The 27,633-nt window shown below is 31.6% G+C and overlaps 1 protein-coding gene across 6 annotated transcripts; it reads right to left on the reverse strand.

Annotated features, from left to right (window-relative positions):
- Positions 1 to 252: 252 nt before the first annotated feature.
- LOC139509571 (colorectal mutant cancer protein-like) lies at positions 253 to 26,777 on the reverse strand. 6 transcript variants are annotated; one of them, XM_071296187.1, is made up of 15 exons: positions 24,881 to 25,316; positions 19,978 to 20,968; positions 17,480 to 17,593; positions 16,007 to 16,149; positions 15,026 to 15,129; positions 14,132 to 14,295; positions 13,346 to 13,612; positions 12,133 to 12,239; positions 11,081 to 11,189; positions 9,082 to 9,463; positions 6,794 to 6,938; positions 3,974 to 4,199; positions 3,457 to 3,633; positions 2,035 to 2,334; positions 253 to 1,357 (listed from the first exon to the last, which is right to left on the reverse strand). In XM_071296187.1, the coding sequence occupies exons 2-15, from the start codon at positions 20,173 to 20,175 to the stop codon at positions 1,280 to 1,282; spliced, it is 2,514 nt and encodes an 837-aa protein (XP_071152288.1). In that variant the 5' UTR covers positions 20,176 to 20,968; positions 24,881 to 25,316; the 3' UTR covers positions 253 to 1,279. The 6 variants fall into 6 exon arrangements, with proteins under 6 accessions (XP_071152288.1, XP_071152287.1, XP_071152290.1 ...); XM_071296186.1 differs by having other exon boundaries at positions 19,978 to 20,898; positions 24,881 to 25,301; XM_071296189.1 differs by having other exon boundaries at positions 19,978 to 20,898; positions 24,801 to 25,301.
- Between the last annotated feature and the right edge of the window lie 856 nt (positions 26,778 to 27,633).

Genomic DNA, 27,633 nt, shown 5'->3' on the forward strand with positions numbered 1-27,633 from the left:
AAATTAATGATCGAATCTATATAATATGGACACTTTAAAGTCACTAAGACATCATTAACATGCTGAAATGTACAAATTTGACTATAAAATGACCATTTCACACATACATTTTGAATAACTACATTTTGTAGTTGGATATATAATTTCAGGTAAGGCTGTTTGATCATATCTAAAAATAATGAAAAACAATTCAAAATGAGACTATTTAGACTTTTTTGGCCTGTTTTTCACTTAATGCAAAAAGATTAATGCTTGAAGGCCAATATTTTAGACATTTCAAAAAAAATATTGATGTTTAAAAAGTAAATTACAAAAATACTGAACTCCCAGGAAAATTCAGAACGGAAAGTCCCTAATCAAATGTCAAAATCAAAAGCTCATACACATCTAACAAATGTCATATTCCTAACTTGGTACAGGCATTTTCTTGTGTATGCAAAAGACATATTTTGTTATGAATATCTGTAAGACCTATATTTGACAGATTTAAAATGCTTTTTGAAATTGTAATTCAAGGAGCCAAAAAAGGAACCTTATAATACCTTCCTCTTTATATAATTGAAAAAAAATCAAATAAAACATCTTAAACTATCAAAACACTGTATATATATTTACTTACTGCAATAACAAGATATAATTCTCAATTTCAAAAAGCAAAGCAAAAATTTAAATAATATGCATAGTAAAGTTTCAACTGCTCACAGGCATAATGAGAAATGAAAAATGATTATTGCATAAAATTCTTTCAATTAAAAAAAAATAAACAAATAAGTTGGATTTATAAAGCACACTCTATCAGATCTATATTAAAAATATGTCATAGATGAATATAAAACTGTAATGCATTTTGACAATAATGAAAATCATTTTAGCATTCTGTTCTCTTAATAGAAGAATGTTTATTTTGTACATACCGGAAGAATTATCAAGTAACTGTGTATCAAGCGTACATAATACATCTTTCCATACAGTGATTAGTTTCCTATTCTATCTTTTGTGTCATTTAAATGGTTTTTTTAAATGATTATTACTAAATTTTCATTGTGCAGGCTAAGTAAAGCCATCCATAACATATAAAAATTTGTATAGTTAACTGTTTCTAATATTTGTAGCTAAATATTTAAGAAACATTGGATAAAGGCAACAAGATTGCTGATAAATTGCAATGCATGGTTCTAGTTTTGAAACTTTGAAAATATTCCACCTCTTGATGATACATGATTTTAATTACGACACAATATAAAAGTTTAATCACAGTCACATGACATTAAAGCTTGTGTTATAAAGACGTCTCGCTGAGGGGAACTTTTCTACACTCCTCCTCCAACATTAATATCTTCTGTTTCATTAGGCGTATCTACAACAAAAGATAGGATGTTTGCATCAACTTAACTTTATATAATTACTTTTACTAAAACTATGACAAAATAAAAGTAACAACGAAAATGAAAATGAAAGTATAAATATGAGTCAATTACTATTGATTCTTTGTGTGCCATTTTTCACAGATTTTTACAGATTTTGTGGATGATCAATTATGTAGAAAATTATATTTTTAAAAGATAACATCAAAAGTTGTCTGGATGCTTACATCCATATTGGTTGGATTTTAAATGTATTGTGATTTTATTGGCAGATACCACATCCTTGTTTTCAAATACACTGATATGAGGTAGGGTTTGTTAATTGGTTGCAATTTCTTCAGGTAAGTCACACCCAGCCACACTATAGCAATAGCCTTAGAAGTGTACAGATTGGAATCAAATGTAACACATGAATCATCAACAATAAGAACTGATGATTTTCAAATAAATGATTTATAACTTTTTAAAACTGTCAAGTACTTTCAATTATTTTTAAAAATATCAATTTTACTATAAACTTTTGAACTAAAACAGTTTTTTTGTGTTGTTTGATTGTTGTCTTCATGCATAAACCCAAATCTCTTTTTATTCACCTATTTATTTCTCTTTATCACATTATATTCCAACAATCAATACAACAAAGAGAGATAACTCCTGCTTGTTATTTTACCTGTGTTTCATATCTTTCTGTTAATCCTTGCATTTGAAGTTCCAACTTCTTTAATTTACTCTGATATTTTTTCTTGGCTTTATCAAAAGCTGAGATCAGAGCACTATTGGCTCGTTTTAAGTCATTCACAAATTCTGTCGACTGTTGATGTCGAATTTCAGAATTTCTTGACAAGTTTTCTAAAGCTAACACAAGTTCATGAATTCTGGATTTCATTTTTTTCTCCCTTCTCAGGGCCTCATTATAGTCCTTAGTTAAATCACTTGACATGTCTGTAGCTGACAGCTGATCATCACCTGTCTAAATAAAAAAGAAGAGAATCATGTTATTTCTTTTATTTTGAAAGATGACAATGATTTCAGAGAATGTTCTTCAGTAGTTGTCATTTGTTGTTGTGGTTCATAAGTGTTTCTAGTTTCTCATTTTTTATACAGATTAGCTCGTTGGTTATCCTGTTTGAATTGTTTTACACTAGTCATTTTGGAGCCCTTAAGCTTGCTATTCCAAGTCTCCATGTTGTAGGCCATACTTTGACTTAAAATTGTTAACTTTTTATACATAGTGACCTGGATGGGAAGTTGCATTTTAAATATGCATTGAAGACTCATTAGTGGCCTTCGGCTGTTGTCTGGTCTTTGGCAGGGTTGTTGTCTCTTTGACATATTCCCCATTTCCATTCACAATTTTATTTTGTACAAACAACTATAATCTCTAGAGCAATGTTTTTCATCAAACTAAAACTGAAAAGGTTCCAATAGTCAACTTTGATATTTAAAATACATCTTTTACAGGTACCCATGATCAAGTCTTTTAGTAAATTTCTCTGTCTTAAAGCTATTTTCAACACAACTTCTGACTGAAAAGAATAGAATAAAAAACATTGGTTAAATTGTGTGTTTTTCTTGTCTTCAATGATTTGTGCATTCTGTATGATTGATTGATTGATTGATTGATTGATTGATTGATTGATTGATTGATTGATTGATTGATTGATTGTTGGTTGTTTTACATCCAGTGGTAAATATTCAGAAATACCACAGTTGTGTTAGTCAAATTTCAGACTGCTACCTATATACTGTGAGCCAAAGTTGAGGAAACAGGTCAAAATTGAAAATCACAACTTTAACTCTTTTGAGCACATGGTTAAGTAAAAGTATTACAACATGTATACTAAATTGATGGTGTGGTGAAACTGTTGGTATAACTGATTACATATAAACAGAAACTAACATTTTCCTAGCCGAAAAAGAAGAAAAAGTTGGAAAAACTTTTTACTCCCAAAATTTTATCATATATTTTTACAATCCTGACAATCCTAGTGTTGACCGACTTTTGATTACAGCAGTAACTACATAGACCACTTGGCCACTGAGGCCCCCAAGGAGTGGTAGAAGGTAATGGTGCAGTAAGATAATATAATACCTGATTCCTCCTCCTGTCTGTCAATCTTTGTTCTAGATCTCTTACTTCACCTTTCAGATGCTCTATCTGTACATAATAAGCCTGCTCTTGAGCCTCTTTCCCACTCAGTCGTAACTCTATCGATCGTTTCTCCTTTTCTAATAAATAATTATGGGATTTCAATTCAGCCTTTTCTTCCTGTAACAAAGAAAATATTTTTAATTCTAACAACAGCTAATTTAATGTTCCATTAAAACAAGGAAACCACTTAAATTGGCTACCATGGGTTAACGTGAAATATGATGTACTTATAGTTTAAATAGTCAATTTTCATATTACCAACTTCTGACTCTAGAATTAATGTTACCTTCTCTGTTGTAGGACATCCTGGTACTTGGACAAGCAAGCACAACATAAATAAGTAAATTCAAGATTTCAATCAGTAAAGTTTTGATTAAAACTCCTATTGAAGGACTGACATAGAAATGTGAAAATATCAAAACTGTAAAATAAATTCAAAAGTATTTATCCAACTCACCTTAATAGCCATTAACTCCTGCATCAACACAGCATTCTCAAGATCAAATCTCTGTGTGTCTCTCCTCGTCTCCATTGCAGGAGGGTCTACATGTATACTCTCTAAGTCAGCCACAGTTAGTCTAATGGCAGCCCGATCTGTCGTCAGTCTGTGTATGTATTCACGTAACCGGGACTCTTCTATTTTGCTAACATCACTGTCCATAGAACTGGTCGTAGAACTGATACTAAAAATAGAAATATAAAATATTTTAATAAGAGGACTGTTCCATTAAAATCAATGTGAGAGGATGTAAAGGTGTTTTTTTTTGCAACAAATGTTGTAGGAAATATATGAATGTATATCCATTTGATGTATAAAAAAAAAAAAAAAGTTAAAAAAAAGTTTTAAAAAAAGTATATTTGTTGAGGGGGACTTTGTTACTATTGTTTTTTTTGTTATAATTTCAGGTTCTTGCAATACTGATAAAGGTACATTAAAATTCAACCATACAACTCTCAACAATCTATGGTCCGCAAATAGTCCAAAATAACATAAGGACCCATATGCACTACGGTTCTGAAGCTACAAATGGTTGTGACAATCTAACTAGCAATGTGAATTAATTCAAAGAAGTAAAAAATTTGATTATCCCCCTTTAATATGTTAGACAGATTTATTCATTTTTCATAAATTGTTCTGTTGTACATTTCATCTTTCTTAGTTTTCTCAATTGAATTGTTTAACTATTTTGCATGTAAGAGCCTTTTAAAGTCAAGTATACATAATTGATTTTTTTCATGGTTGAAAACTGTATGGTTGTCTTTAATTGCTTACATCCACTTAATTTTTGACTGTAGTGGATAGTTTTCTCATTAGCAATCATACCATGTCTCCTTATTTTCATACATATATAAACAAGAATATGTCCTAAGTACACGGATGCCCCACTCGCACTATCAATTTCCATGTTCAATGGACCGTGAAATTGGATAAAAAATCTAAATTGGCATTAAATTTAGAAAGATCATACCATATGAAACATGTGTACTAAGTTTCAAGTTGTTTGGTCTTCAACTTCATCAAAAACTACCTTGACCAAAAACTTAAACCTGAAACTCTCACTTTCATTTTCTATGTTCAGTAGACCATGAAATTGGGGTCAAAAGTCTAATTTGGCATTAAAATTAGAAAGATCATATTATAAGCAACAAGTGTACTAAGTTTCAAGTTGATTGGACTTCAGCTTCATCAAAAACTACCTTGACCAAAAACTTTAACCTGAAACTCGCACTTTCATTTCTATGTTCAGTGGACCGTGAAATTGGGGTCAAAAGTCTAATTTGGCTTTAAAATTAGAAAGATCATATCATAAGCAACAAGTGTACTAAGTTTCAAGTTGATTGGACTTCAGCTTCATCAAAAACTATCTTGACCAAAAACTTTAACCTGAAGTGGGACGAACGAACGAACGGAGGCACAGACCAGAAAACATAATGCCACTCTACTATCGTAGGTGGGGCATAAAAAGACCAACACAAGTGAATAAACTAGGATCCTTTATAAAAAAAGTCAATGGAACTGAGGACAGGGGACCCTTTAATATAAAAAAAGAAGATGTGGTATTATTGCCTATGAGACAACTATCCACAAAAGACCAAAATGACACAGAAATTAACAACTATAGGTCACCGTATGGCTTTCAACAATGAGCAGAGCCCATATCGCATAGTCAGCTATAAAAGGCCTCAATAAGACAATGTAAAACAATTCAAACGAGAAAACTAATGGCCTTATTTATGTTATAAAAAAAAAATGAACGAAAACAAATATGTAACACATAAACAAACGACAACCACTGAAATACAGGCTCCTGACAAGCACATACATAAATAATGTGGCGGGGTTAAACATGTTAGCGGGATCTCAACCCTCCCCCTAACCTGGGACAGTGGTATAACAGTACAATCCTTATTTTTTATATTCCTTACTAAGGTACTGTTCTACTTTGATAACTTTCATCAATATTTATCTCGCCTAATTTGATTGGTTATGTTATTGTGGCTCATTAACAGAAACAGTCCCATCCACATGGAAATTCCTATTCAACCCCAAAATCTTTGTTTGTGGTAGATCAGTGTTTTCCATTCGGCAATTAAGCCAGGTGTGCCGACCACCTTTCGATTTTAGGAGGTGGTCGGCTTTTTTTCAAATTTCGGATTTTTTTCGGTTCCGTACCGTTTAAATTTGAATACTAATCGCACCTCGCTGATTTGTTTTCATTGACAAAGATGGCGTCCAATCGTCAAATTTCAATGTTTTCATTTATCAATAGGGGTACAAGAAAGGCAGATGACGATTATGATAAAGAAAATACTAGACCAAATAAGTTAAATAAAATTGATAGTAATGTTGAAGTTGTGGAAATTGAACAAAAATCAACGAAAAAGACACGCAAGTGAAGACAAATATGAGAAAGACTTCAAATGGTTTATAGTCACAGAGGAAGGATACTACTGTTCTATGGGCCAAAAATATAAACATAAAATTGTAAATGAAAGAAGAGAGATAAATTGTTGAAAAAAATCAAATCAAAGAATATTTGACAATTAATATGACTATGTCTATTTATGTTTGTTCAACTCCATTAAATGTGAATATTATACTAATCTTTATTTTTGTGACCCCTACGTGCACCCACAGTAAATTAAAAAAAAAACGGGTGGACATTTAAAAAAAAAACCACCTGGTTTGCAAGTGATTATTTAAAACACCCACCTTCCCTTAGTGAAAAAAGGAAAACACTGTAGATATAAATATGCAAATTGTAGTCATAAATACCTTAGTGTGTCAAAGGGTTGTGTGATGACTGACAGATGTACCCCTGTTGTCCTATCTAACTTCTGTAGTAAATGTCGTGCTGCACTCTCTGACATCTTCCTGTGCTCATGGGCCTTCTTTATCACAGTATTATCTTCTTGTTCACCTGCAAAGCAATATTATGTTATTACAAATTCCTCACTGAATTTTATTCATGAAATGTTATGGTTTATGGGAAAGTGGTTCATTCATGTGATCTAGAACATGTAGAATTAATGAGACAAATCGGGGAAAACAACAATAATAATATTGCAGTGATTGGGAAGGACGTGCGCCCTGCACCTATTGCGCATATCGACGAGAAATGGCGCATAGAGTGACAAATATAAGCGCCTACGTGGCGCACGATTTTTTCACTTCATTTCGAAACGTTTAAAAATCGCCCTATGGATTTCTGATCGTGTTCCGTGCCGCCATGTGTGTGTACACAACTGTGTAATATTCTTCCAATGATAGGAGCACTTATATATTTTTAAGACGTCTCGGGTGTTTTCCTATGGTAATAATAGAACCATGCGGTTTAACTGATTACCCAAAAAAACGTAGTTAACCATCGTTCATGATATAATTTTTTATAAACAACTTTAAATTTGTAAAATTTGGCTAGTACAGACGAGATTTTTTCTCATATCATAATCTTTTAAGTTAGCTTAGTTTACTATTATTTCGATTGAAAAATCTCAAAGCCTTTTTATGAATATAGTTTATGTCTCCATAAAAGGCCCTAAACTGTCCTTTTCATTTTTTGGTCTTTGGCTCGTTTTGACATTTTGAAATCATGACTTCACCGAATTGTTGTTTTGTTCTTTGAATTAATTAATACTCTCTACTGTTATTCTTGTCATCGTGATCAAGTTATAATAATACAAGAAGTGCAGAGGAAATGCCAGAAACGTCCTCTAATATGGAACGTCTGGAATAAGTATGGTATTGACGAAGACCCAAATTAAATGTAAAAATAAAAAATGAACATGAACAAGACCAAGACAACAGTACCAGTTTTAAAATTGTAAATATAGGTTATCTTAAATATTGTCCGGTTAGGAAGAAGTATTGTATATTCATTGAAATTGAAATTAATAAAATCACAGGAACAATATCCATGATATTAGTAAGAATCATAAAGGTAAGTAACACCACCTCTTTGCTGATATACTTTTTTATTTTTGTTTTACTTAAGTCAATTCAAATGGCCCACTCATTGGACAACATGGCCCATTATTTTTTTAAATGGCTTATTGAATTTATTTTTGGGGGGCCCTGGGCCCATTGAGAAAAAATCCTTCCAGATCACTGTATTGAACATGTTGAAATATGCATGTTTTTTTTTATCTTACAACTTTTCCTGTTTGAATGGTTTTACACTAGTAAAGTAGTTTCTTGGATGAGTGTTGTCTCATTGGCACTCATACCACATCTTCCTATATTTATAAAGTATTTATATTGTAATAGCTGTGTGTAATGTTTCTGCAATTGTTATTCATACTATTTGAATCTTCTGTATATTCCATAATATTGATTGATTGATTGTTGTTTGCTTAATGTCCAGTGGAAAGTAGTTGATGCATATTCAGTTCTATGGCATATCAATTGAGTTTGACGAAGAAACATTCTACATTAACTTGTCAAAAGTCAGGAAAACTTATTTCAAATATATTTTATTTCCGTTGCAAGGTATATAGTGCAAACCATTATTTATTAGGATATATCTACCTTTTACTAAATGGAGGAACTGTATTTACCCCCATGCTCTTTTACTAAATGGAGGGACTATATTTACCCTCATGACCTTTTACTAAATGGAGGGACTATATTTACCCCCATGCCTTTTTATAAAGATTGGGGCTTTTTATAGCTTGCTGTTTGGTGTGAGTCAAGGCTCCGTGTTGAAGACTGTACTTCGACCTATAATGGTTTACTTTTTACACATCATTTCACATTGTAACTTGAATGGAACGTTGTCTGATTGGCACTCATACCACATCTTCTTATTTCTTCCAACACTATTGATTTTTTCTCTGGAACAATGAATAGGGAACTTTTCTATTGAGTGCCTCTGATCTTTAGATCAAAGTTTTGTTCTTAAAAATCATTATAATAAATGCACATAACAATTTCTGAATTTACAGCATATTTAGTTTCTATCCCAATTGAAAAAAAAACCATTATTTCTTCTTACATGTAACTAATACCTTTATTTCTTTAACCTAAGATTCTTTGATTTTTTTTCAAAATCATTTAAACTTTACCTTCAGGTTTCCAAGACTTTGTAGCCAATATGGCCATTTCACTTTCAACTAAATTCACCAATGTATCGTAAACTTCCATCGCCTGATCGGAATAATTCACGGCAAGTTGTAAAGCTGTCACATTAGATTCATATTTCCCGATTAGCACCGTTAAACGATCTGTCATGGCTTTACTCTCGTCTAAAGTCAAACACAACAAATCGTTCTGAGATTTCAAATTATCAATTTTACTCTGTAATCGTTCAAATTCGATTTCAAATTCACTGACATGGTTATCCATGACTTCAGAGCCACTGGTATAAATGTTCTGTACGATTTCCTGCATGTTAGAACACTCTTGTAGTCCGTGGGATAAATGTTCAGCAACCTTTGTATTGGGAAACTGGAATAATAAATGAAAATATGCATATTATTAACAAATCAAAGCAATTATTAATCTTTAGGAAACTAATATAAGGGAAAATAAAGTTAAAGTAATTTAATATATTAATTAAAAGCAATACATATTTTCATTAAAAACAAATTCATTGTAAAAAAAAACCATAAGCATTAAACTGTACTGTTTTGAACTTTATATTTTCAACATAACTTTTTCAACATAACTTAAACATCTAAGATGGCCATGAGCACATGAGATCATCCCTGGTTATTAGCGTATCAGTTTTACTCTGTCTTTCAGCAGTTTTTCTATCTTGCCCCTATTATGTCTGTCTCTCTTTGGACTTTTGAGTTATCATCTTTGATATCTTCTGCCTCTTTTTTTGGTACTTTTGATATATTTTTTAATAAATAAATTTGGTGTTTTTACTGTCTTCTGATTGGTTAAAATTATTAGTTTTATTTTCAATGTTGTCAATTTTGATGGCGACACGCCCACTCTGACGTTGTGTATTCATACTCCAACATGTGTGTACATTGTTATTGTTAATATACATCATATAAAAATTTCTTTGAGCGTTATTTTTTATAGAAATTTATTTATAATGAATGGCAATAATTTATTTTGATTTTTATTGAACCATAAAACTAATTTTTGACTCTTCACATTTTACATAATCCGCCTTCGCAGATTATTCAATGTGAAGAGTCAAAAATTAGTTTTATGGTTCAATAAATTCAAAATAGATAATAGCCATTCATTAAATACAAGTGTGGGTCAATTATTGTGAGGTTTCATTTGTTAGTAACATATTGATGAAATATTTGCGGTAATTTTATCAATTTAGCATCCTTGTCTTATCATGCTTATGTCACAGAAATATGAAATTGATAAAAGCGACTTTGTCTGATAACATGATCAAATCCTGTTAAAATATATTTTCTAAAAACAAAATACCAATGCTGCCTTTTGTCAAATCAGCTGCATCAAATAGAAATCAATCTTATGAAAGAGTTCATAAACATGTACTTTGAATGATTTTGGAACATTCGAACATGAAACAAATGATTTATTTTTTTTTGTCTTTTTAACACTGTTCAATTTTCAAACAGTTACAGACTTTGGTAGAAATTTTTGCAAATCTGAAATATATGTATTGTTTTTAGTTGTTGTAATGTTGATTTCTACCTAAACAAGGTCATATGTTGGGCATCAAAACACCTTTTTAAATTTCATTTCAGTGTTTTTTTCAATTTCATTGAATAAACATCTACATATACAATTATAAATAGTTCAATTATCAAATATATATGACACCAGTAATAACAATTTAAAAAAAAAAAATTTATACCAGATTTTCCATGTAGTGTCAAATTTTTAAGTAATCTTAGACTTTGAGGACCATGGTAATACTTTTATTTCATTTTCAATTAATCAGCTAAACAGTAATTGGCCATTTCAGAATCTGATGAATTTTGGGTAATATTTTTAAAAAGGGTACACCAAAACATTATGATTGGCTATCAACATCCTAAACAATTAAAATTCAACCAATGATGTTAGATTATTAATTTTCAGGACCAAATTGAGGCATATTTAAAAGTACTTTATAGAACTTACAGCCCCAGAACTCATCTCTGGTCCTAACACTTGTCTTTCACTGGCACAAGTCTTCAGTTTCTTCAGCTCAGCTACCTTAGCCACAGGTGCTTGCTCAGCATGAACACTCCTATAAATCATAAAATAAGACAATGGGTCGGTCAACCAGATTTTTTTTATAAATATCTTATCCATTTTTGTAAAATTAGATAGCCGTCATAGTGTTAATCTTTGTAATTTGATTGAAAGAGTACATCATATACAAAACAAGAATGTGTCCATAGTACACGGATGCCCCACTCCCATTATCATTTTCTATGTTCAGTGGACCGTGAAATTGGGGTCAAAACTTTAATTTGGAATTAAAATTAGAAAGATCATATCATAGGGAACATGTGTACTAAGTTTCAAGTTGATGTAACTTTAACTTCATCAAAAACTACCTTGACCAAAAACTTTAACCTGAACTTTGCACTATGATTTTCTATGTTCAGTGGACCATGAAATTGGGGTCAAAACTATAATTTGGCATTAAAATTAGAAAGATCATATCATGGGGAACATGTGTATTAAGTTTCAAGTTGATTCGACTTCAGCTTCATCAAAAACTACCTCGACCAAAAACTTTAACTGGACGGACGGACGAACGGAGGCACAGACCAGAAAACATAATGCCCCTCTACTATCGTAGGTGGGGCATAAAAACACACACATAGTTAAAGTAATTTTTAGAAGTTCAAGATTTTCCCCAATAACAATGTTCAATTAAGACAAAGTTCAGAACTACAGTTACAGCAATGCTGATTGCAACTTGGACTCAATCTAACAATTTTACTGCAAAAATGACACAAAAATCTATTTGTCACACACACCCTTTTTATGACCATTTCCCCTGTTTTGTGGAATTACAGTATAATTAGCATGCTAGAAACACCATTGTTATACCAAGTGCCCAGTATAATTATACAAAATTTAGATACAATGCTGATTCATTATCCATTTTATCTTATATACTACAATGAAATACAGAGACTTAGTGTAGAGGTCCTAATTTATTGAGGACTGGTACCTACCTTTCACCAGATTGAGCAGAATGTTGTGATTTTGTTGGTGTGGATGTCCTACTCTGTTGTGGACTTGAGGAATCATATGTTTGTACTTTATTACAAGTCTCCTTCCACTACAAAATAAATCATCCTTATTTTATTTTTTTTTTGAAATAGATTCTGGGTATGAAAAAGTGCCAATCAACAATATATTTTTTTTCTTGGAAAGAATATTTTTTAACCTAATTCTTTAAATGATAATATATACTTAGAAATTAAAGAAATGCACATCATCAATTAATTTCTTTGGAGTTTCTATTGCATTTAACTTTTTAAAAAACGTTGATTGAAATGAGTCCAAGTTTTGACACACAATTTCCAATGGACTTAATTCTGTAAAAAAAAAAATGATTTCCTTAGTTTTGAACATCTCAAAAAAAAAATATTTATACCAAAAAACAAAGAAAACATTTCAAATCTGTAAAAAAGTGGGTATCTTCATGCTGAAAACACGGGAAATGATTGAAGTTTTTTAATTGAATTCTTTTCTGAGGCCAAATAAAAATATATGTGTGGTTCCAGTTACATACTTTTAAAAAATAGGGTCAGTAAGTCGGCAATTTCTATTTATTTCTTTTTTATATTTTTATTTTGGATTGTCAAAATCTGGAAAAAATCGGGTTTACAGAAATTGTTTCCGTTATTATACACGCCACTACCGGAAGTTCGCCATTATACATGTTTTATGTTGTGAAATAGTCATGTTACGTTTTTAGTTAATTTTGTTGCATTCTGTTATGTATTCTTGCATTTTAGCCATAACAGATACTTCCGATGGGAATACAGATGACACAAATCTATGAATTTGACTATTTAAATTCATAATCCTCAAAATTTGGTTGTTCGAAAAAAAAAAATATTCAGAAATGAAAAAAAAACTTTCTAGGGTCAGGGGGTTTACACTAAGGTTGGTCTGGTAACTGGAACCACACATATATTTTTATTTGAAATCTCCATTGTCATCACTTAAATGAAAATTTCTTATTCAAACTTTCCATCAATTTAGAGGTTATGCTTTAAAAATGATAAGTTTATAAAAAAAAATTGTGAAACTACTATGTATAGTATAATAAGGTGCATTATTTGTGTTATTTTAAAAGTATATGTCTGACCAATTAAAAACATCATCCTGATTTTTTAGTCAACATAGATTTCATCACTGAATAAATTAACTACATACTTTTCTATAATATCTGTCTCTCTCTTCACGTAAACTTCCAAGGGCAGCCCTATGTAGGTTCAATTCAGCCTCTTGTTTTCCTATCTGTTCCTGTAGGATGTAGGTCTCAGCCTTAAGGCTGTTGATCTCCTCCTGTAAGTACGCTGGCTCTGGGTACTCATTAGGAGGGGGTGGGGGTGGAGGGTGGAATGTTGCAGGGCGTAGTCCTCTTGGGGGTACCTCAGGGGGTTCTGGATCAAAGTCAAAAGCATTCTTCAGCTTACAAGCCTGAAAAAATCATGGAGGTATGCAGTAGGTTATTTCATTTTGTTGTGTTTTGCCAATTTCACTGATCTAGGTTCTATATTTAATTGTTTGATTTTCTGCTTTTGAAGTAAAACGAATAAATGAGTTAAATATGACTTAGGTTAAGATAACGGTAAATTAACAATCTGCTATTGCATGATGCCTTATCATTAATCTTACTTATTAACATATTTTATAGAAGACAGGTGTTGTATGAAGAGCAATATCTGCTGTTAATTCATGGTTACTGCCATCACTACCTGATTTTAGTGGGGTGTACGTTGCTCTTTGATTTCTTCTTGATGTTTCTTTTGGGGGGTTTTCCAATTTTTTGTCAGAGTGTTCTCAGTTTGTACTTTATTAATTAGTTTTGAATGACACCTTGTTATGTTCTGCCTATTTCATTTACAACTGAGTCACTTTCTTATGCAAAGTTATCAAGTTGTTGCTTTTTAACAGGTATTTTTCAATTCATTTTATTTCTACCAGTTTCTGCCTTACCTCTAGAGCCTTTTCCTCGACCCCATCATTAACCCCTTGTTGTATTTCATCTACATTTTCATCTTCATCTCCCTCCTCAGGACTGTTCTTTCTTTCATCGATGGCATTCTCTAGTTCAGATACAACTCTAGACAATTCCTCATTTAAATTTGTAACAATGTCTCCTATGAATATAAAGCAATTGACCATTATAAAATGACAAGTTAAAACACTTTGATAATTCCTTAGTTCAGTTGTTGTCGTTTGTTGATATGGTTCATAAATGTATCTCAGAAAGTACTTTCTTATATAGTGTTATTAGACTGTTGTTTTTCTCGTTTTAATGGTTGTACACTCTCTTGTTATTTTTGGGGGCCCTTTATAACTTGTTGTTCTGTGAGAGCCAAGGCTTCGTGTTGAAGACTACTTTGACCTATAATGATTAACTTTTACGAATCGTGATTTGGATGGAGAGTTGTCACAATGGCACTCATACCACATCTTCTTATATCTATCTATAAGTATTCTAAATTGTTTGCAGCTGATACAGTAAAATGGTCTATTTTGGGCGGTATTACTTCTTGCATTTTTTATCCAACAACCCATGTCAATAGGGTTTTTTCCAGTGTTTTCATGTTCGAAATTTCAAATTTACATAAGGGATGAAGGAACGTTTCAGTGATATTAATTAAGAAAATAACAAAAAAGTCAAGAGAAATTTCTCACTTGTCAGTATTTTAATATTTCAAAAACAATCCTATGTGATGTTTTTGCCATCATAATGCATTAAAATTGAGGATCTTGTTTTTTAGATATAAATGTTACAGTGAATTTGTATAATGCCTAAACTGCTTAGTGATTTAATAAAATCACACACAACATACACCATTCCCAATATAACTACTATACACCTACCCACACTAGCAGCCTGAGATGGATTATTGTCATCAATACTCCTGGGATTATTACTCTTTGTACTCTGTACTCCTGGGTCTGATTCTTCATATTCTTCTTCTTCTCTGAAAAGAAACAAAAGAAAATCATAATTGAAAATTTACAGAACTGAGTGTATACATTGCTTTCTGTGAATATCAAACTCTGTGTATATCAGGAATCAAAGTGCTTATTAGCGAGTGTAAAAGGTTGCTTTAATTTTGCAATGCGACCTTCAAATTAAGATTGAACTGTAATTTTGCAATGTGACCTTTAAATTAACATTACACTGTAATTTTGCAATGTGACCTTGAAACTAACATTAAATTATAACTTTGCAATGTGAACTTGAAACTAACATTAAATTATAATTTTGCAATGTGAACCTAATATATAGATATTGACCAATGAAACATATTGTCAGAAGCAAATTATTTATTTTGAATTTGAGTAATCTTCCTTTGTCCAAAATTGTCTAAAGGCACAACCCATATCTGAGGGGGAGGACAGGGGGTACCCTTCTCCCTTCTCCCACCCCTCTTCTCCTTTCTCCTACCCCCGTTCTCCTTTCTCCGATTAGAATAAAACATCTCCTTTTGAGATATTTTTTCTTGAAATATTAGATCATTTTTTAAAAGGAGAGATTTTTTATTTTTGCTCCTTTCTCCAACTTTTTCTCCTTTCTCCCAGTCTTCCTCTCCTTTCTCCTAACCCCTTTCTCCTTTCTCCCACCCCCTTTCTCCTTTCTCCTACCCCCTTTCTCCCTGTCTCCCTTACCCCTGTCCTCCCCCTCATATCTGATTATAGATTTCTACAGGTAAACACAGTTCAAAATGAATTTACAGTATTAGACTTATGATAACAGACTACCCTTTAGTTAAAAATACCAGGATTTTGCTAATTAACTATCTAAATTTCATGCAATTTCTATCTGCTTGCAGTTCATTAAAAAAATTCTTATACCTAATGACATTAATTTGGTGTCTCTCTATCTTTTTCCTTAGTTCAGCTATAACACTGTGCAGTTCGGTTATCCTCTCTTCATATCTTCCAGTTGTTTGTTCCAGTCTATCCTCAAAATCTCTTTGCTGCCTAAGTTTATCAGTCTAAAAATAATACAAAGACTATGGTAACTTTTAATCAAATAATGAAAACAAAGCAGCTTACTGCAAAGTAGAGTGTCTTTTCAGAATCCAATATAATTAACTTCAGAGTAGAGTATCTTCTCAGAATCAACTGATGTGCTATATTTTGACCGAGTGCAAATTTGAACAGTGAGTGATGCATGCATAGCAGTTGACGCTTACTGTCAACCTACCCAATCTAATTATTTTTTTCCAAGTTACCTTGAATTGTCTATAATTGATTAATGAGATTAGACCATAGGTAAACAATTGTGGCCTTAATTCATAAGTACATGTATGCATTATGCATATTTATATATACTTAGTAGTAAATACAGATAAATTGTATGTGTAATACAATCATTTACAAGCGTGCTGTATCAGCCACCCGTGATGATATCGATATCAGCATGGTTGCAAAGGCTTTATCACACCCTTAATCTGTATGACGTCACGTCATCAAATGCAGTCACTGTTGCAAAGGCTTTATCAAATCCCTAATCTGTATGACGTCATGTCAAACCTATAATATGTATGACGTCATTTCAAACCTCCTTATCTGTATGACGTCATGTCACATAAAAAACACTTGAGGTATATGTATATATAATAAAGTGTTTATGATATGGCTTTTTCAATATCACACACCGTATCAACCCTCAACCAATATAATCCCTCGAGCAGAGCTCTTGGGATTATATTGGTGTCTCGGGTTGATACAGATGCGATATTGAAAAAGCCATATGAGATTCTCTACTTATCCTTTAAGAACCTTTGGTCAGGGAGGACATTTATGTATATTTCTATGTAGCAACATACCATCAGCGCTTGCATAAGGAGTATATGTATTCGGGATGATACGATATTTCAGGGCTTATCCTATCATGATTTCCGTGTTGATGTTACTACAATCATGTACCCTCTTTCCGTAATGTGCCATACGGAATAAGACTTATTACCCGGTTTTGGTTGATTATATAGGGAATCATTGAAGCAAGACTGGAGCGGGCCCCCCCCCCCCCCCTTAGGTCAGTCAGCGGGTCCCCCCCCCCCCCCCTTAGGAAAAGTTCTGGATCCGCCACTGATTCCCCTAAGTTTTTGGTGAGGTTGGTGTTGCTCCTTCTTAAGTTTTCTATGTTGGCTTTTGTGTAGTGTTGCTTTTTTGTTTATTATTTTTCCTTTTTTAGCCATGTCATTTATTTTTTAACTTTGAATGACCCTCTGCTATCTTTCTCCTCTCTTTTGGTTAGTCCGGATTTCAATGTTTTTATGTAATTGGATTTCTTTTTAACATTACTAGTATTTAAATTACCTGTAATTTGTTGAGTTGTTTTTCAAGTGCATCTCTCTCACTTATCACACGATGAAGTCTGTTGTTGATTTCAATAATCTCCCCTTTCAATGAAGTTAATGCTGCCAGGTGGAGCTAAAAAAGAAAATATTTATGAAGAGAAATTTTCTATGTACCTCACATCACAGAGGATCAACTGCCTTGATGAAAGGGTGGTACTTTCATGTATGGTAATTCGTAGGTTCACTCCCTTGGTCAAATCATTGAAACTGATAATTGCAACTTATCAGAAAAGCACACACTATTAAAAAGTTAGAACAAAGAGTAGGTCAGAGCTTAGGTAGAGGAGAAATTTTACAGGAGGAATGACTATTGTTACCTTTATTTAAGAGCTATTATGTTTAAAATCTGGCTCAGTGTGTCAGTCAGTAAATGGGAAGATGGATTTTTGTTCCTACAAAATAGATAAGAATGAAGGAGGGACCTATTAAAGTGTTTTAACCAGCTGCATTTGTTTGCACCTGTCCTAAGTCAGAAACCTAATGTTCAGTGGTTTGTCGTTTGTTGATGTGTTTCCTAAGTGTTTCTAGGTTTTTTTTAAATATAGATTAGACTGCTGGTTTTCCTGTTTGAATGGTTTAAAACACTAGTAATTTTTGGGGTCTTTTATAGCTTGTTCTTTGGTGTGAGCCAAGGCTTCATGTTAAATACCGTACTTTGACCCACAATGGTTTACTTTTACAAATTGTGACTTGGATGTAGAGTTATAATAATATATATATAATAATAAATTCTTTATTGGCACTCATACCACATCTTCTTATATTTATCATGAGTTACCATGTTTAAAATCTGGTTCAGTGTGTCAGTTTAGAAGGAAACAGGTGTCATGTTCACATCATTTAGAACACCATGTTATCATCAGTGATTGAGACAGATATATTTTTAAATCTGGAGATTAAACAGTCATCAATCAATCCATCAACAGAGAATTTTTACTAGATGTATGGGATATTTAAACTTCTTATATGTGTTAATGAATCCATCACGGGTTTCTGATGATTTTGATTTGCCAAGTTTTCAGATATAACATTGCAGTAACTGTAATACACTGGACATCTATGAAAATATGCAAAATGTTTAGTTTCAGCAACAGAATGATATCATGTGCTACCATATTGTGTGTATCAACTAGATGTAGTTACCATGATACCTTTGGAGTAACAATCATTCATTAAGTCTGACAATTTCAAGAAATACCAATAATTCCATATTTGAATAGTACATGATTAAATACTGGAATGTTTGTAGAGCACTTTTAGGAAAGTCTTGATTTTAAATTAGAACTGTTTTTATTAAGCCACAACTAAACATTTTGTTTTGTATTTTCCAGTTTAAGAAATCTTGATTTTTTTTTATGTAGTTTCCAGCTGTTCTAATACCTTAACATAGAATATTAGCTACTTAAATTAAGAACCTAATTTATTTACTTAACGGATATAATTATCAAGATAAAAAGTATTAAAATCTTTGATTTCGACCTTTTAGGTCACAATATTTGGCCATACTTCTATCGATATTAAGTGTGGTTTATTCTGTGGTTGTTTTTGTAGTTATTTGCACTAAATAATAAATTCTTTACACTTGTATTTTATAAAATCACATTACAATAATTTTTCAGTTCCTGAGTAAAGATTATAACACTTTCTAAATTTTATGCCTCAGAATTAAGTGCTATCCTGTATTTACCACTATACTATAGGAATGCTTAGACCATAAAGACCATTAATGGATGTATAATTAGTTGATAATCTATGAGGAGCTATAATAAATGACCAAAATGGCAGCAAAAAAAAAAAAAACTCATGGAATAACAATTTCGTATATGATGTATACATTTATAATAGACTGAAAGTAAAAGCAGACTTTGGCAAATCCAAGAAATCAAATATTCATAAAATTAAAATTTTCCACGAATATTAAGAACCACAGAAGTATAGTGAATTCATCGAAGTATAGTGAATATACCTACCTTCAACCTGAGCTTTGCCTTTAAAGGGAGTTGGGACCTTTACTTTTCCTTAATATTTTTCATAATTTATCAATAGAGAAAGATATCTAATAATTCATTTCAGAACAGAGGAACTGACTATTGATGAGCTAATGATATGTCAGAGAGTCAAGTTTAACCAAGCTTTAGGGGACATATTCCATACTCATCAGTTAAAGAGCCATTGCAAAATAATTCAACAAAAAGATGAAACAAAACCAGAAAAAATACACAGGAAACTTGAGAATGAGGACCAAAAACCATAACCATTCATTGACACTTTAAATGTTTGAGGACATTAAACATTATATACTCAAGTACTACAGCCCTCTGTAAAATATAAGATAACTACACACAAATTGTGTTGAGGAAATGACTGAGCACTTTTAAAAGTACTTTTCTTTTAAACATGAATTGTTTTCAGTATCAATTTCCTATAGACATGATAGATACTAACATACTTATGTACCTTTAAGTCTGAACCACTGTGAAGTTGATCCTTTGATGATGACAATGTATGATTAACTTTGGACGGTGACAAGTCGAAACTTGACCAAGACTTTTTACAAGTTATTATCGGTGGTCTATGTTTAATATCACTTTTCTCCTCCACAGAACGAGAATGGATGAACTTCCCCTGTTTATCAACAAGGCAATAGTAAGACATTGTCAATGTTAAACTTTGAACTTCGAACTGATGACTACTGTGAATACTGTGCCTGAATTTCTTGCTTCTGTTTAAGTGTCATTTGGTTTTAATTGTCAGTTTTCAATTCTATATTTGCATTACCAGTACCAAGTACAATGTATAACATATATTGGTTCTTTGAAAAGTTAACTTGTTACATATTTTCAAAGGCTGCTTCAAGTTTCTATTGTTTTATCATTAACACCAACACAAAGTGCTTCTTGTTAAACCACTTATGTCAAGTTCAGCTGTCCAAATCTTTACCTTTTCAAGATGAAAAGAATAACATTATTAATACTTTGGTTGCTTCATTAATTACCACACCATACCAAAACTGTATGAATAAACTATTTGGTGATACGACCAAGTGTCTCTCTTTTTTAGTTCTAACTGTAAATGTATAATACAATGTCAATATTCTGAAAGCCTCACAATCTATGAAGCAGAGCTATAATAACAGTTTCTGTTTCTTCCAGTTGATTCTCACAATTTTCAGAAATATATACTGCCAAATGTTGAGATAAACAAACTGTTTCAAATATCCATTCAGTAAGAACAATTTACAAAAAAAAAAACAACAGAAAACTGAAAATGTTTACTTTTAACTATCAGTGTCAAACAGGAAATTCACATTTAAACTCTCGGTCAAACATCAAAGACACAGAACTTATGTTATATCATCCTTCTTCCTCCACGGCCTTCCTATAAATACATTTGAATGTTATGTCTTCATTTCATTATTTCTTTCCTGTGTTTATTTTTATATCTTTTCCTGATCATTGTAAAATAAATTTCTTAAGTTATTGATCATCTTCATACAAGGCTATTTGAAAATCAGATGTATTTTGGGGTTTAAAAGGCACTTTTTTCACTGGACCCCACATATATATATATAATTTGAATAAGAAACTTGGTTCCAACCCCACTATCCCTATAAATAATAATTTTAGAAGCCTTCCAACCACCCACTCAAATTGATTTTAAATAACCTTTTTTCTTTTATTTTATATTACCGATAAAAATATACCCAAGAAATAAAAACTATTTCCTTTTCAATGATTTCATTTTATTCAAAACTACAGTAATTAATTATGAAAGTACTGAATTTTAAAATAAAATTTTTACTTTTTCATGTCTTTTAATGGGGAAGTACACATTTCATTATATTTGGTGACTCTAATAAAATAGGAAACATTAATACAAATCCCCTGACATATCATACAGATGTCAACTGAAAAACACAATACTTTTAACAAAATTATTTATACTTAAAATGCATGAAACCAAGTAGATTAAAATGTAAAGGATTCATTTATATTGCAGAAGATACTCAGGACGTTTTTCTTTAATGAATTTCAACGTCTTCAAAACTGAAATAAACATGAAAATGTTTGTGTAATTACAACAAATCCAGCAGACGTCAATAGGAAAGATCTTCTGCAACATGCATACCCTACAGATGTCAACTGAAAAACATGATACTTTTAACTAATTTTGCAGTAAATGGATAAAAATCAAGTTGATTGAAATTTAAAGGACATTTATATTGTCGAACTTCCCGAAGATCACTCAAGACATTTTTCGTTAATGAATTTCAATGTCTAATTCAAAACTGAAATAAACATGAATTAAGTAACAAAATTAAGTAACGTTTGTATAATTACAACAACTCAAGCAGACGTCAATAGGAAACAGTTTCTTCTGCAACATGTATAAAGCTACTATTGATTATTCAGCTTAAATTCTTGTTAAAATAATTTTCTGTTTACATATCCTTGTTGCCGTGATTCTTTGCTCTTCTAACATTCAGTTAGAAGTTCTGGTATAATTAAAGATTATCTTTGATTTTGAAACATAATGGGGATTTTTTGGTGATTCTTAATTCTCTTTTTACATTCAGTTAAATTTCTTCCAAGAACCTCCTTATAAATTTACTTATTATCTATATTGTTTTGGAAATGATGAGGATTTTCTTGTGATTCTTTGCCCTTTTTACATTCAGTTCAAATTCTCTCAAAAATCACTGACTTTTTACTAATAATCTATAGTTAACAGGCTATTATTTAAACTCGGAATTATTTTCAATTAAGGAATTTGTATAATTTCTTGTGATTGAAATTTTTTAATAAATTCATAGGCGGATCCAGGGGGGCCCTGGGGGGGCCCAGGCCCCCCCCCCCCCTTTCATGGGAAAAATTTGATTGATTATATAGGGAATCATTGAAGCATGACTGGAGCGGACCCCCCCTTAGGTCAGTCAGCGGGCCCCCCTTAGGAAAAGTTCTGGATCCGCCACTGAAATTCCATGTTTTTTTCAATCTGTATTGCAATGTTCTGTGCGGCGCACAGAACAACCTATTACAAAAAAAATAGCACGTTTTCAATAGAATGCACTGTGCCGTGCACAACACTATCTATACAAAATACATTGTATCACTCAAAACATTATGATACAGAATAAACATGGAATTCATTCTAGCACAAGAAATTTTGCAAATTGCATAATTGAAAATAATTCCAAGTTTAAATAAAAGCCTGTTAGTTTTGAAAACCTTAATGGGATCATATCTAGTGATTCTTTACATTCAGTTTAAATCCATCCAAGAACCACAAAGACTGACATCCTTAGAGATTATCCATAGTTTTGAAAAAGAGGGGGATTTTCTCCCGATTCTTTGCTCTTTAAACAGTCAGTTAAAATACATCCAAGAAGCCCAAAATACTGACATCCTTACATTATATTATCTTTGGTTATAAAAACATAAGGGAGTTTCTATGCTGCAATGTCCTTGAAGGAGATAGAAACTTCCATAGTTCCATAATACAAAAGATAACCTGTTTATCTAGACAATGCCAAAGATTTTTGCTAAACAATGCTGATGATGTTGGCGTATGACGTCATCATGTTCTGACTTTTCTTAACCGTCTAAAATTTGTTCTACTTTTACTTGCTGTTCAAATTGATCAAAGAAGCCCTTTACTGGCATCATTACAGTTTATCTATGGTTTTGAAAGCAAGAGAGAGTTTCTATTTCATTACAGGGTGACTTCATTGCCTTGAAATACCATAGATTATGTTTATCTAGACAATGCCAAAAATGTTACATTATGACGTCATCATGTTCTTACTACTAATTAAATGTTAAAATTCATCCTTGTTTTACGTTCAGTTAAATTATAAATATTTATTAAAGAAGTTCTGACATAATGATTTACATCGATTGCCCATTTTTATTTCATCTACTTGGAGCTTGGAGTGTTGTTCATAGAAATTATTTGAGGGGATGTGGGGGCTTATATAGGACTAGATTTAAGGGACTGAATGAATCATTTCTGAATGAAGGAATCTATTACTTAAGTAATGCATGGGCCATAGGGACCTACTCAGTTTGAAACCCCCTTATAAACAAAATGCTGTTAGCTAAACATAGGGTCTTTATATTGGCACAAGCAGTGATATATATAAATGCTGCAAAATTTAACTTCCCTTCCCTTAATTTAAAGTGCCTGTCATGAATTTTTTTTTTTTTTAATTTCCTGAACTTCAGATTAATATTATTTAGACTTGACTATGATAAGTGGGGAGCTGAATAATTGAGTTGATTAACAAAAGGTCTGCATATATATTAGTCCCATCACTTTAATCAGGATATCGGTACAGGCCCTTGTTAACTTGTAAACCCTGGTTTATATAAACAAATTGGCAAATCTCAAAAAATTTAATGCATCAACCCCTCCCTAATAGCAAATAGAAGAAAAAATATTTAGGTGAAATATTTAAATTTTTTGAGGAGCATGACATAGATTAGTTTCAATTTAAGAGCCAAATTTTAGAATTTATTTCACTTTTTAAAAGAATTCTTACACATTTCATTTATCAAATTATCATGAATATTTCAGACCATGAAAACCTCCAGTGAGATAAATTTTGACGGGTTAATTACCCTTTTGATATGCAATGTTTTTTATCTCCTATCTTTATACAACTGTGGAGAGAGTCGATAACTATTTTGATGTATACTGAATCATCCTCTAAGTCACTACATCAATTGATTCTTAGAAACATACATATTTCTACATCAATCCCCAAGTGGATGTCTATTTCAAAGGGACAATTTGGTTAAGAATGGATGCGGAAGTCTTAACTAATTATTGATATTTTCAAAATTCTGCATAGCAATTTTTTCTCAAAATGGTATGATCCAACTTTTTATATATTTTCTTTAAGCTGAAGTCTTAAGGATGATTAAATAATTATTGATAATTTCGAACTTCTGCATATTCCTCTAATGTTGTGATCTTACTCATGTATTTAACTTTTTATATATTTTCTTTAAGCTGAAGTCTAAATGATGATTTACAAAATTATTGTTTTTTTCAAAATTCTGCACTGAGCTGCAAGCATAGTATAATAAACCCCTTAACTGTTTTGATCTTATTCATGCATCTAACTTTTTATAATTTTTTTGTTAAACTTAATTTAAGCCTTATCAGAATTATTGATGATTTTCAACTAACACATGACTAATGTTCATAGCAATATATTTCAAAATATTTTGATCATATTTATGCATTCCTAATTTTTCATTTTCTTGAAGCTGCACTTAAATTAATTATTCCACTACCAATAATTTGTTTTTTCTTTTTTTTTTCATCTAAAGAATCCAATTCAATTTGCACAAACCAAAAAACTTCCACCAAGATCAAATTATCTGCATTCAAACTTTAACACATAATAACATCATTCCTGTATGATTTTCCCTCATTTAATAATGCACAATTATGTTGCACAAGGAATCACAATATTTTTCAAGTTATCTCCCTTGGGGAACAGAATAAAAATCTTGCTTTGATTCAAATTCCAATTGTTTAAACAGATAAATCCAAGCTCAACTTCCTTTTAATCCAAACTGATTTTACAATACTTTATGTATATATATAATATCTCCTTCAATTCACAACCCCATAAGGAATTATCTCCCCTTATCACTCTTTCAACGGTTATTTCAATTATATCAAAACTTGAAATAAAATCAAAGTCCCCAGTTTTGAACAGATTTTTCGTAAATGAAACAATTTCTTTGTTATATTCAATACCTTTGTTTGTAATAACAACACTTGAGTACGAGACGTAATTTCCTCAGGAAACTTATCGTAGGATCATGACATTTCCTATGCTCTTACAAGCAGGAACATACACAAATCGTTGTTGGTTATCTTTACTTAAACAAAAGGAAACAAATCAATTGTTTTTATTTCATGTTCTTTTAAAAGTTATTTTTAATATTTTGGTTAATTAATACTTGGAGCTGTTTGGTTTCTTTGGTAAGAAGCATAGCTATAGGCTAATTTAAGAACACAATATTTCACTACTAAATTGAGCATGGAAACAAAACGTTTCTCACTCTAAGAGTTAGGGTTGCAATTCTACATGTTGTATTGAATAAGCATTCAGAATTTTTCTACACAATTTCACTTTTTAGTAAATATGACCTAGACCTTTGACATGGTGACCTACAAATCTTCATTTTATGTGACCATATATATATCCAAGTAATTTGTAATCCCATATATATGATGTATTTGATTTAACATCTTAAACAACCTTTCCAACAAATTGTAGTCTCTTTTTTTAGTGACTTTGACCTTGACCTTGGCCATAGTGACTTAAAATTGAATGTTTCTTTTTTTAAATTTAAATGAAATGAAAGCAAAGGACCCTATAGCATGTGATGGGAATACTATTCAACCATCAGACAACCATATGATGTCTGTACACGAAAAAAGTTCCATTAAAGAGAGTCTGGACAGGGTTGACAGAGTACAAAATGATGGCCCTAAATGGGTAAAACTTACAGAACAAGTGAAACTGTGAGCTACTGTTCATTGATGATACCACTGCCGCAACTCTTGGTTTTAAAAGTGTAAAAAGATGTAAGTGTTTGGTAAACAGGAATTTGTTGAGTGAGGAATCTGAAAACACTTAACACACTGAGTAAAGCTGACTCATATGAACCCTGAAACCAAATTTTAGAAATCCATATGATGTAGTTCCTGAGAAAGATGCTACGAATACATTCATGAGACGGAAAGACAGAGGTAAAACAGTATACCACCCCTTATTTAAAAGGGGATTATGGGGCGGGGGGTTAGAATAAACAAAAAATAGGTGTTAAAATATAAAGAATAGAGAAAAATTAAGAATAGTATAAGGAATGACCCCCACTTCCCCAATCCATGCCCTCATACATGAGTACTATATATCCTTACCTTACAGGATGACTTTTTAGGATCACAGACATGACAAGAAGACTCATCTTGTATCCCATTACTGTAAATATTCTCTTTTCTGGCCATACTAAGTCAGGTGACCAAACTTTTACAACAGATCACATGATCATCATGTGCTAATTTAATAATGTCTATGTCTAAAAAGTAATTCCTCTTCTGGATGTTTCAACAATAAATCATATCTTCAAAAATGTCAAATAATGTCACCAAACATTTGAAGTCACATGATTATCATGTGCTAGTTATGTCTATTTCTACAAAGAAATTCTTCCACAATGTTCCAAGAATTAAACATATATCTTGAAATATGTCAAATATTGTCACCAATCATTTGAAATCACAAGATCATCAAAATTATGCTTCTTTTCAATGCTCAAGAGCAATTAAGTTTTTGAAATATGCAAAAAAAAAATCAAGATACTGTTCTCCGAATGATGTCAAAGTACGATTTCTACAACTAAATTCACTTTCATGATCAATAAAATGTTTCTTCCATTCCACATGAGAATCGTATAATTACATGTACACGTAATTGTGACATGTTATGTAATCTTAGGTTCCAGGACTGATATTAAAGTCAATCATAATATATGAGCAAGTGTAATTATTATATGAAAAACAGGTGGCAATATACTAAAACTTTGGTATGAGTCTGTTAAAACACTTTTAATACCTCCATTATGTGTCATTCGGTGATTCTTTTCCCATTTCAGTAAAACCATAAAGTCTCGTCTAATCTTTTCTATAATGGCCCAACATGTTATATAACTGCTCAATACTTCAGTTCTTCATCCCTATGCTATGTTATGATATAACTATGAATAATTTAGTAGTTTTTGTCCATCATTTTCACAGGAAAAAAATAAACATTGTTATTCATAACATCCAATTTTGGATTTGTACTGTACAACTATAGATTCCTATTGTTGCATTAACTTTATCAAGCTGAACTTAGTTTTACGAAGGTCAAATTGGCACCGTAATCACTTTTGACATTATAAATCCACTCACAATATAGAAATATATCCCTGGAAACTGACAACTTTAAGGATACAATAATACATTTCATATTGATAACATATTCCAAATTTTACACTTTCAATTCACAGAATGCCCAATAGACTTTTCAATCACGATAACTTTTCA

Source organism: Mytilus edulis, unplaced genomic scaffold (assembly GCF_963676685.1).
Source record: "Mytilus edulis unplaced genomic scaffold, xbMytEdul2.2 SCAFFOLD_1015, whole genome shotgun sequence".
NCBI classification, from domain to species: domain Eukaryota; kingdom Metazoa; phylum Mollusca; class Bivalvia; order Mytilida; family Mytilidae; genus Mytilus; species Mytilus edulis.

What these genes read in the sequence shown, in the direction of transcription:
- LOC139509571 (XM_071296187.1), bottom strand. Translation starts at nt 20,175, where the DNA reads ATGTCTTACTATTGCCTTGTTGATAAACAGGGGAAGTTCATCCATTCT. An exon ending in ATCTCAGGCTGCTAGTGTGG is followed by an intron (nt 14,296 to 15,025) that starts GTAGGTGTATAG and finishes TTATATTCATAG; the next exon opens with GAGACATTGTTACAAATTTA. An exon ending in AGGAGTTAATGGCTATTAAG is followed by an intron (nt 3,634 to 3,973) that starts GTGAGTTGGATA and finishes TCTTTGTTACAG; the next exon opens with GAAGAAAAGGCTGAATTGAA.